General features: G+C 63.2%; 1 protein-coding gene across 1 annotated transcript; it reads right to left on the bottom strand.

Annotated features, from left to right (window-relative positions):
* Positions 1–4,869: 4,869 nt before the first annotated feature.
* Positions 4,870–7,268, bottom strand: LOC308337901 (testis-specific Y-encoded protein 10-like; the record flags this gene model as incomplete). Its single annotated transcript, XM_080831443.1, has 6 exons — positions 4,870–5,067; positions 5,769–5,853; positions 5,948–6,093; positions 6,193–6,304; positions 6,444–6,521; positions 6,952–7,268. Coding segments are annotated over 6 exons (761 nt in total), but the record flags the coding sequence as incomplete, so codon positions are not given.
* Positions 7,269–11,403: the final 4,135 nt, after the last annotated feature.

Genomic DNA, 11,403 nt, shown 5'->3' with positions numbered 1-11,403 from the left:
TGGGCCAGGGGCCTCGGCCCGCCTCAGTAGGACCTGCGGAGACAGAGTTTGTAGCACCCCTGCACCGTGTCCAGGGCCCTGGGGGCCGCTGAAGTCGGCCAGCCCGCTGACTGACCCTCAATGAGTGCAAGCGCACAGAACTCTAGGTCTGCCGTGACCTCGCCAAAAAGACAGGTTGGGAAGGACCGGGAAGGAGGCGCGCAGCCTCTCCATCTGCCCCACGCACCCCCCAAATCCTTTCCTTGCAGCATCTGCTCTGAGCCAAGTGGGACCGGGCTTCACTAGGAGTCCAGAGTGTTGACCCGGGTTCCGCGACCGCAGAGGCCTGTTGGGGTGCTGCAGCCCCAAAGCACTGGCCCGGACCTTCTGCTCAGGCAGCAATGCACAGGTCCCAGCCCCTGCCTTTCCCCCCAACGCCCACTCCCTCCCCGCACCCACCTCCTCCGGGACCACCCTCTGCTGGCCCCTGCCCCTCTGCTGTGCAGGAGAAGGCTGGGGCCACTGCTCCCGCCTTGGGCCCACTGCTGCCTGGGCGGCCTACTGCCGCGAGGTGCCCAGCGCTGGAGGCCTGGGGCCCACGGCTGGGGGAGCGAGGCCCATCCCCGCAGCTCTCCTGCCCCTGGCTGAGGCTCTGCACCCTGCTGCCCTGCTCCCACTCTCCTCCACAGGTGCCCAAACCCAGCCAGCAGGCTGAAGGATACGGCGTGTGCCCAGAAGCCAGGGATGCCCTGGATGATGGCCCTTCTTCGAGCCAGGTGACCACTGCGCTTCCGATTCATCCTGCGCTTCAGCTGCAAGTAGGCCCTGGAGGCTTGGGCGTCCACAGAGCGGAGCGCTTCCTGAACCACCTCCAGCGCGGCAAGTGCGGCCCCGGCTGGGTCGGGCCGGGGCACCGGCTCTGCCTGCCACAGCTCCTTCGGCCTCTCGACCTGCTGTGCTTGCGCCGCCTCCTCGTCTTCCGCCGCCAGCACCTCCTCGTCTTCCGCCGCCAGCACCTCCTCGACTTCCACCGCCAGCACCTCCACCACCGCCGCGATATCCTCCACCACCAGCACCAACTCCGGCCCCGCGCCGGCCTCCTCTGTGCCCCCCTGGGCCTCAGCTTCCCGCACAGCCTCTGCCACCACCCCCGCAGCCTCGAGGGCCAGAAGCGCCCCCGCGTGCCCGCAGGAGCCGGTCTCCCTGAGGGCCCCCGCCTCCTCACCGCCCTCGTCTGCGACCAAGGTGCTCCAGGATTCTGGGGCAGCCCCGCCTTCCCCGGACCTCGACTCACTCTCCATGTGGCCCTGGCCCTGAGCGCCGGCCGCTGGGGACTGAAGGCGACGGAGGCGGCACCGGCAGCTTCAGCTGCAGCGCCCAGGAACGCCGCTGGGCGGCAGCGCCTAGCAGAGTGCGCGGGCCTGGGGCACGCATGCGCACAGGCCCGCGGGGCGGGCGGTGACGGGGCAGACACGGGCGGCGCAGGGGTGTGGGGCGGGGGGAGGCACGCATGCGGCCTGGGCCGGATGGAGCCCCCGAGCCCCGCGCAGGACGCGGCGTGCTCCCGGGTCTAACCCGTGCCAGGGCAGTGGGCGTGGCCACCACCCGCCCTGTGTCTTGGCCGCACCAGAGCCCGCCCGGGAGCCCGCCCGAGCCCCTCCACCGCGGTGGCCTCCGCGCCTCTCAACCCCAAACGTTCTCTTCAGAGACCCCTGTCAGGCCTTTCCCGCAAGTGCCGTGGTATCCCAGCCCCACTCGTCCCTTTCTCGTCCGTCCGTCTGGGGCCCCTCGGCTGGCGCCAGGAATTGAAATCCGGCGGCTGAATGCCGAGTGTGCCCGCCGCGCGAAAGCCTCCCGCGCTCCTTCTTAGGGGACCTGGGGGAGAGCCCGGGGGGCATCAGCTGCTGCCCCACCTGCGCCCCGTCACTGCCACGTGGCTTTCGCCCTGGGCCTGCCCGGTGGTGCACGGCGCCAGGAGCCCGCCGCCAAGGTGCTGCGTGCAGGGGCCATCCGCCTCCCCAGCCCCCCACCCCCCATCCCCCGCCCCAGCTTTCCGGAAGAGAAGGGAACTGCACGCCAAGTACTTTCCCTGAAGTTACTCTGCAAAGAGCCGAGGTCCCTGGCCACCGGGGTGCCTACAGAGCTGCTAAGCCGGCCCCGGTGAGGTCCGTGATTGCGACTGGGCAGCATGCGACTGGGCCAGGCTTTCAGTCCAAAGAGAAACTCTGCAAATTCCTCTGCCCAAGCCAGTGGTAAAACTTGCTCCCAAGGTGCTTTCCTCTGAGCGGCCCCTTTCGCTTTGTTTCTGTGTCTCTTTTCCTCGTTGCGTTCTCCTTCTCCACCTGACTTGCATGCAAGGGCTCTTGTGTCTTTCTTCCAGCTCCGCTCCAAGTTCTCCCTTAGACTGCGTCGGTGGCTGAGTGGAGTACCGTGCGGGGAGGGGATGGCCAAGTGAGCATGCACAGCCCAAGTGCCCTTTCTCTGGTACTCCCCACGTCGGTCCTTTGAGACAAGACCACACCTCACAGAGGTCTGCTCCGGGGGGCGGGGGCGGGTGCTGTGGCGGGATAGGATGCTTGCCGCCTGAGGTGTCAGGGAAGGCCTCGTGGGTGATGGCAAGGCCACCAGCGTTGCGGTTGCATCGTGGGAGGGCCTCCATTAGAAGGAGTGGGTCGGTGTGTCCTGGGGGATTTTGACCAGAAAGACGCAGGAGGAACTCCCTTGGCGTTAAGTGCAGGGGCTGTGGTCGCAACAAGTGTCACAAACGCCCCTGCAGGGAGTAAGATGCATGGCTGTCTATGGGGCGAAGAAACAAATGTCTGAGACAGTCCGTGAGACAGCTCAGACTTTGGAATTACTGGTACAATCCAAACTGACCCAGCACTTGCAACCTTGCCCAAACCACTAGAGGAGGCTCCTCTGGTGTTACCGCAGGAACAGGAGCACAGCCTTGGAGAGGGAGAGGGCTGGGGTGGTGACAGGGGGAGGGGGAGGAGGGGGAGACTGGGAGGAGAGGGAGAGAAGCCCAGAAGGAGAAGAAGAGCTGGGGGAGAGAGGGGGAATGGGAGGGAGGGAGAGAAGGGAAGAGAGGGACAGGGGCAGGAGGGAGAGCCGTGCGCAGGGATGGGGAGGGAGAGACAGGCAGGGCGTGGCGAGGAAGAGCGGAGGCGGGGAGGCAAGGACTGGTCTGCCCCCAGCTGAATTCATACTTTGCGAGGCATGTAGACCCAAAGGACACATCGCCTGTGAGGAAGGGGCCACCCACGCGTGGGGAAGCAACAGTTCGGCTGAGCAGAGCTGAATCCAGTGGTGTCAACCAGGGCAGCTGTCATGTTTCCCGAAAACATGAGACAGCAAATGGGGAAGTCACGGAGGAATAGAGGGTGGAAACAGCCAGGGAGTACACAGACACCAAGTACTGTGATTGTGGACTGCCCTGTGTCAGTAACGGGGCTGGTCAGTAACGGGGCTTCACAGCACTGGAGTAAGATGTGGACGACAGCAGAACGGGCAGGTGTTGAAAAGCTGGCCACATCTATGCTCCGTGCAAGAGACTGGCCTCTGAGTCCCAAAGTCACAAAGAATTTGAAAGTGGGAGGAGTGAGGCCAAGACCTCAGAAGATGGACGGTGCCCTACACGGTCAAAGCAGCCTGCGCGCACTTGGCCCTTAACCAGGGGAGCGTGCTCCGTGGGGTGTTGGTGAGGACTAGGGGTGCCCTTTGGTGGCATTTCCCTTTTGGGGTCTAAGCGGATAGAGGGCATTGGGCACCTGCCTTCAGACCACGGAGAAGGAGGCAGATCAGCCTCGGGGTCAGCACGGGACAGACAGCACACGGGCGGGTGTCCTGGGTCTCGCATTCAGCAATACTCTGCCCTCTCCTCTGCTGACCATCTGGGGGACCCCAAGCCAACGTCCTAGGGAAGCCGGGAAGTGGGGATCATGGGGCTGCGTGGGGTTGTCAGTATGTGAGCGTGTCTCTGGACATGTGAGTGGGTGAAGGTTGTGTGCCTGGGAGCGTGAGTGAGTGTGTGCGTGTCAGGACATGAGGGTGACTGAATCACTGTGTGTTGGCTGGGGGTGTTGGCTCTGCTCCTGAGTATGTGTCAGTGTATGTGAGTGGCTAAATATTCTGTGGCTTAGGGCGGTTGGAACCCGATGGTGTTCGTGTGTGTGTGTGCGCGCGCGCGTGCGTGTGTGTGTGTGTGCGGGCCCGCACGCGCGCGCGAGCATGCCTTTCCCTGCAATTTATGCTTCCGCCCAGCTACCTGGGCCAGAACGACAGGGTGATCTTTCCTACCTTCCCTCCTCCCACTTTCCCCTCTCCAACAGTCCCTCCACAGGGCCTGGCCCCCACTCGCTCCCGCTGTATCTGGGGCTGAGAGGATGACTGTGTCAGCAAGGGCCTGGGCCCCTTGTTTAGAAGAAAGGAGAGCCCTGGCACTGGGGTTCAACGGAGTAATGAAACTACAGTCCCACCCGTTCTGTGTGTGAGGTCATCCACCAGGGAGCATCTCTGGGAGACGGTCATCGCCATCCACCAAAAGTTGACACTGGACACGTTTGGCCCTGGCTCGCCCTTCCCTTTCTTTGACCTCTGTTATTTCCCCAGGGAAGGCATGGGCCCTGTTAGCTGGCCTTTCGCTCATCTCCTCTCCCTGCCCACCTCCACCATCCCTAGGGGAAGGACCTCTGCCACGCTGGGATGCAGTCCCAGAGCTCGTGTGACCTGGACCTCTGGGCCAGCATACGGCCCCACCCCTTCCACGGAATAAGGATGCCGGGGCAGAGTAGTAAGCATCGACGGGAATCCCATGAGCTCAGGCTCCCCACCTGCCCCTTTCCATGAAGACGACCGTGTGTGAGCGTACACACAGTAACACACATAAACACGGTTGACGTCGTTTTTCCACATTTCAGTATTTTTACAGGGGGCCTCAATCGGCCCTGTGTTTCTCCCAGGCACCAGACTGGAGGTGTTCCCTGTGGGAGGGACCAGGCTGATCATCCGGCTCCATCTGAAGGTCCTGGACTCTTTCCGGGTCAAGGGCAAGGCTTCTGCGTATTCACCTCAACATGCTCAAGTTCCCTGGGAGAGACGGAGACACAGACACAGACACACGGGCACACAGTCACCCGGGCACACATGAGGCGGCCGGTGAGTATCCTCTACGGGCCACACGCAGGTTTGCTTGAGGGTTTCAAGGCCCTTTCGGGGAACGGAGGCCATTCTCCCCTGCCCCTCTCCCCGGCCCTTGATGGCGATCCCCCTACATTTCCTCCACCCACATAGCAACGGTATCTGTGCACGCTCTCCAGTGTTCTCTGGCTGATTGCGGTGGGCACAGGAGATTGCCCAGGGAGATGACTGGGAGGACTCTACCGATGAACACACAAAAGTGACGGGGTGACGCATGAGCCTTTACGCCAGGGAACGCAGACATCTGCGCCAAGGCTGGCAAGAGGTGCTTAGGTGGGCTCAAAGCTGAGGCGGTGGCGAGGAGACCTGAGGGCAGGAGTTCACGGCCAGGGAGTGGCACTTCCCGCAAGGCAGCTGCTGAGCCGACTGCTTCTCCGGCTCTGCTCACTGGTATTGCCGGACCCGCCTGCCTCAAGCTTCCCAGGCAGAACCAGTTTGACACCGCCCTCCCCGACTCACGGTGATGTCCTTTGGACACGGGGTCACCGCCTCTTGAGTGTTCCTCTAAGCCTCCGTTTCTGCATTTGTGGAGCCCAGCTCCCACGGAGCCCCACGGAGCATTTTCAGCACCCACGCCCTGGGCGTCTCACCTGCCCTCCTCTCAGTTCCCTCTGCTGGGGCCTTCTTCCTCACGTAGTACTGCAGGGGATCGGGCCACAGGTCGTCCATGATGATCTGGCAGGGGAAACGGGGCAGGGCTCAGATGCACATCCCAGTCCGCTGGGGAGCACAGGCAGGTTCACGTGCGCGGTTTGTCACAGGGACCCACCTCAGCTATCCTGCTAGGCCCGGCAAAGCTGTGGTCAGAGAACCAGCTGAAGAAGTTAAGGCTGCTCTTGTGGCGTCTGCGGCTACAGGCCTCCTGTTCGTAACAGTGGTGCCACTGGATGGGAGTGGAATGAGACGGCTCGTACCCTGCAAGAGGAAGGGTCCGTGCGAAGGCGCTGGATGATGCATCAGGTTCAACCCTGCCGCCTCCACCTGCTGCCGCCCATCCACGCAGAGGCCCCTTACCAGCAGCCCTGAGGACATACTCCTTCTCAACGACGTCGTTGCGGAAGTAGGAGTTCTCGCGAAAGAAGAGCAGGATCTTGCGGCCATCACGGGGAGACTCGAGTTCCTCCACCTGCCGGGCGGCAAAGTGGGGGAGAGGGTTGAGATCTCTGTCCAGCAGACCCTTCCCCTCCTGGCCTTGGGGAGGAATCGCTTCTGTTACCCCCTCTTCTCCCATCCCCCAGGCCGGGCCTCCATCTCCCGGGCCAGACCTTCAAATCCGTCATGGAGCCAAGTATGCCTTCATCTTGCTCACTGAGCATGGCTGACATCTGCGGGTGGTTCACAAACTGCTTCGGGTCAAGGACTCTCCGAGGGCTGGAGAAGAAAGAGCTACAACAACAGAGCAGGTCTGCACAGCAAGTGCGCCCTGCATCTCCCCTCCTACCACCGGGACCCACTCCACCTCACAGATTGTGTCAAGGGCCCCTGCGCCCCCGCACGGCCTGCTGCATTAGTTAGTTAGGTAATTCCCTGCTGGGCACTAACACAGAAAGCTGGAAATCCTCGGTGACCTCCCTGCCCACCCACGGCCCCCTCCCCGGCACATCGAGGGCAACCTGCGGCCCCACCAGGGACCCCCACCCGGAAGCAGGGATTCGAAACTGTCGTGATCACCGAGGCATGAGCCAGGCCACCACAACGCAGGCCCCCTGCCACAGGAGTCTCCTGCGCTAGCCCGGCCACATCGGGGTCCCTCCGTGAAGGTATCAAGGATACAGCCTTGGCCCAGAAGCCAGGGATGCCCCGGATGAGGGCGCTTCGGTGGTCCAGGTGACGCCGTCGCCTCTGCCAGAACCTGAGCTTGAGCCCAGAGTAGGCCCTGCTGGCGTCTTTGTTCATGGGCTCCAGCTCTGACTGCAGGGCCTCGAGGGCCTGGAGCGGGGACGGGGGCGGACCTGGCCGTGCCTCTGGCCGTTCTTCCCCTTCCTGCTTCTCCTGCAGCTCCTGCGCTTCTCGCTCCTTCTGGCTCTCCTCCCAGGCCTCTTCCCTCCTGTCTTCCTCCTCCTCCTCCTCCTCCTGCACCTCTGGTACCTCTGCAACCTCATCCTCAACAGCCTCTTCCTCCTCCTCCTCCTCCTCTTCCTCCTCCTCCTCCTCTTCCTCCTCCTCCTCCTCTTCCTCCTCCTCCTCCTCTTCCTCTTCCTCCTCTTCCTCCTCCTCCTCCTCAGTCTCCTCGCCCTGCTCAGCCTCCCCCTCTTCCTCAGCCTCACTGCCAACCTCCCTAGCCTCGTCGTCCTCGTCCTCGTCCTCCTCCTCAGTCTCCCCGGGGTCCTCCGCCACCTGGACCACCGCAAGCTGCCACACCAACATTACGTCATCCCCCACTAGCACAAGCTCCACCACCAGGATGGCGCCCTCTCTCTCCCAACGGCCCTCCTCGTCCTGCGCTGGCTCTGCCGCCATCCCCACGCCTAGGCCCAGCAGCACCTTCGCCTCTCTTCTGGGGGTGGGGCTATATGTCCGCGGACAGCCGCGTCCCGATGGACCCCTCCCTCGACGGAGTCGGTCAGGATTGGGGGGCAGTCCCGCGTCCCATGTGGCCCCCAGCTGGGGCAGCTGCGGAGGAACGGAGCAGGAGGGGTGAGCACGCGGCTCCCGCAGGCGGCCCGGCAGTGGAGCTCCGCGGCCCAGCGAAGGGGGGACGTCAGCCGTCTCCTCGCAGAAGCCACCGGAGTCTGGGACGCATGCGCACAAGGGCTTCCGGCCAGGAGGCCACGGGGCCGAGGTGGAGGTGGCACGCGTGGGGCCTCGGCGCGAAGGAGGCCTGATCCACGCCCAGGACAATGGCCGGACCCCAGGTGCTGCCAGCGGCAAGGCCGTGGGCGTGGCCGCCACAGGCCCCGCCCCTCACCCCCTGCGGGAGCCGGCCAGGGAGGCAGCCAGTGCGCCTCCTCCAGGGTGGCCTCGGGCTCTACCTAAGGCGCCCCAGGCCCCAGGGCCCACAACCCCCTCCCCTCCATCCCGTGGCCTCCTCCAGCCCGCTCTCCACCCGGTGTTTGTAGCCTGTCAATGCGAAACCGTCCCTTGCCCTTCCCCAACACGATCGTCCAAGACTGAGGACAGCGTATGCACCACCGGGAACCCTGGCCTAGCGTGCGTGGAAACGTCAGCCCAGGCATTGCGGAATAGGGCCATTCCAGGAGACAGAGGTCGGAAGCGGTCTGCCTGTTCGGGGCACGGGGCTAGGGGGCGGGGGTTCGGCCACAGTTTGCCCCCAGGCCACGTCCTTGGCTGCTCAGGAGAAGAGGGACCGAGAGTGCTCAATCCGTCTCTCCGCCTGTCCTTTCCCCATGCTCTGCTCTCCCTCTTCCCCCGACTCGGTGTTTGTCTTCAGGGCGCTGTTTCTCTGCCCACTCTCTGGCCACAGGGTCTCTGGAAGATGAAGGCTTCAGGAAGCAAGATGCAGAAGCCTGTCCGAGCACCTCCTTTCCCATGAAATAAGAGCCCTCTTCTCCTCTGTGACTAGCCACTGGTCACGTGACCAGGGAAAGGGTCCCAAGCTGGGTGCCCCCGACACAAACACACACAGACACACACACACACACACACACACACACTTACCCACAGACACTCAGTGTGTTTGGCATGGAGCACAGAGGGAGGCGTGCCTTTCGTGCAGCCAAGGGCATCCGGCAACGTGAATCCGGATGCCCCTCCCCTGAGACAATGTCTGGGCGAACCCTGTGGATGGGCAGTTGGGCATTCTGTCTGGCGGCCAGGTGACTACAGTGTGCACCCTTTGGGAGGCCGGAGGCAAGAAGCTGGGGCTGGCTCCCAGGTGACACAGCACGTACGCACGTACCTTCACTTCCAGAGACTGAGTGTCTTCCGTTGCATTCGGGCGAAACCACAAATGCCGTGGGGAAGGCGTTCCCAGCTTGTCTGGCCTGCAGAGGAGAACACATCTTCTCTAGCCTTCCCCTGCGGGCCACCAGGTCAGACCGTGAGCAGAACTTGAGGCTGGGCCGTCACGTCCCCAGGGCTGGCCCGTCACGTCCCCAGGGCTGGCCCCCACTCGTGGAGAGAGGATACCCAACGTGTGGCTTTGGGCCAACAAGGTAGGCTTGGGGCAATTTTGGTGTGCAGCCAGTGCAAGCCGGTCTCCCCCAGCATTACAGGAACAGACGGGTTTCTTACACCACACCTCAGTCATCTCAGTCGTCAAAGGGCCACACGTGCCGCGTCCTGTACACGGAGGTGCCTGTCGTGGTTGCTCCGGCGGTTCTTCACCCTCCACGTGTCCCCGGCAGGTCCGTACCGACTCTTGAGGCCACGGCATCTTCTGTGCCCTCGCACAGGTCTTCTTCGGCTCCGTCTCCTGAACCGGCGGTGGATGCGTGGCTCTGCGCCATGGCTCCACTCCATGGGCGGCTGGACTAATGTTATCGCGGGGGTTCGAGCTGCGCAGAGTTCATGCCGGCTGCCTTCTAAGGTGCCAGCGGTGTTCAGTACAGCCGAGTGCTTACACACCCGTGTGTTCAGACCAAGGTTTCTTTGCGTGCCCACAGGTACCCGTGTGGGCAGCTGGCTGTAACACCGTGGGAAAGGGGTACACAGGCGTGGCCTTCCATGTACACACACGTGCATGTGGAAGCGCGTGCACGGACAGACCTATTCCGTTCCCGGCCGGGTCTGCGGTGGGTTTGCAGTGGACCGGATTTCATACGCACCCCCACGGCCTTGGACTGTGGTTTCCACGTGTTCGGCCATCATGTGGATGATCTCCACGTCCACTCGCAATCCAGGGAGACAGACATTCATGCAATGACAGACATCTGGCATTGCCCCTGCTAGGGAAGGAACAGGAGAGGGGCCAAAGGACAAGAGGTAAGCAGCCTGGAACGGAGACCTCACGGGAGGCTGGGTTTCAAGGGCACCTCCCTTGTTTCTTGTCCCCGTCGCCTCGACACTCGTACACTGGAAAGCACACAGGCATTCTGGGCGCCCCATTCCTTGCCTGCGAGACCACATCCGTGGAAGACCGTTGCCCTGGGTCCTCCAGTCCCGTAGCAAGCGTCCGTCTCCCAGCAGCTCTGGCCATTAAGCCCCTGGAGCAGGCGGTCTTCTTCAGGAGGCGCTCAGCCCTCTTGCGCCACGTACGTGTTTGCCCTGAAGCTGCCCTGAACTCCAGGCAGATGTGCACGAGCCACATCCCCTGGTTTGCACCCTAAGGCCCTGGGAGGAAACCCGATGTCCTTATGATGCGCCCAACAGCTTAAGCCATGCGACCTGCGGCAGGGGTCCAATCCTAAACACCTCTTTCCGGGGCAGGCGGGGCATCCCCCAGTCAAGGAAGCGGAGCGCCTGTGTTTATGGGAGACACCTGGGAGGCGCTTTAGCGGCACCGTCCAGCCTTTCCTCTCCCCTGTAGAGCTCGGCAGGCCCTTCCTAAAAGCCCCGAGGAGCGAGCCGCAGAGGGCTCTAGGGAAAGTGGGTGGGGCGAGCGCAGCACGTTCTGGGGTCCTCCACGTCCGGATCCCCGCGGGCAGCCCCGCTGCAACCGTCAGCATGCTTGGGACTTCCCCTCCATCTTGTCGACACGATGAATCCCACGGACTGGCCTGGGGGAGCTGTGAGGCTACTCTCCAGCTTAGGCGACAAGGAGACCAGAAGACGTGACGATGGCCCCAGCAGTCTTCCTTTGGCCCGTTGCTCTCCACCACCCTAGAATTCTCCCTGAGGGGCTGTATCGGACTTGAGATCCCCAACTTGAGATCTGACCAACCGCGGGCAGACTTGCTGACGTTCAGGCCCGAACCGTGAAGCCGGCAGGGTTCCCGAGCCCGAAGGCCAAACCCTCCTCGACCTACACCTAGCTGCCGGGGCCGCCAGGAGGGAACCCAGTTCCCCAAGGCAATGAGGTCAGGACTCCACAAACAGCATGAGATGTCGGCATAGCACCACAGGGGCCGCTGGGAGGCTCTGCCGGGATCCATTCGTGGGCACACGTTGCCAGATCCCAAGCCCAGCTGAGGTGCAGGCGGTGGGGAACGTCGAAGACGGGGTGAGTGCAGGGCGAGCGGACGGGGAGGGGCGAGCCCCGGACTGGTGAGAAGTGGTGCTGGGAAACCCCTGTTGGCTCAGGGAGCAACAAGCTGGGTGCCCCTCGCTGAGGCAGGGAACACGTGCCTGTGGGTTCAGCTCCTCTCCTTTTCGTCCTCCCCGCCT

This window comes from Martes martes (assembly GCF_963455335.1).
Source record: "Martes martes genome assembly, contig: scaffold_328, whole genome shotgun sequence".
Classification (NCBI taxonomy): Eukaryota; Metazoa; Chordata; class Mammalia; order Carnivora; family Mustelidae; genus Martes; species Martes martes.
This window is presented reverse-complemented; position numbering and strand designations above follow the sequence as displayed.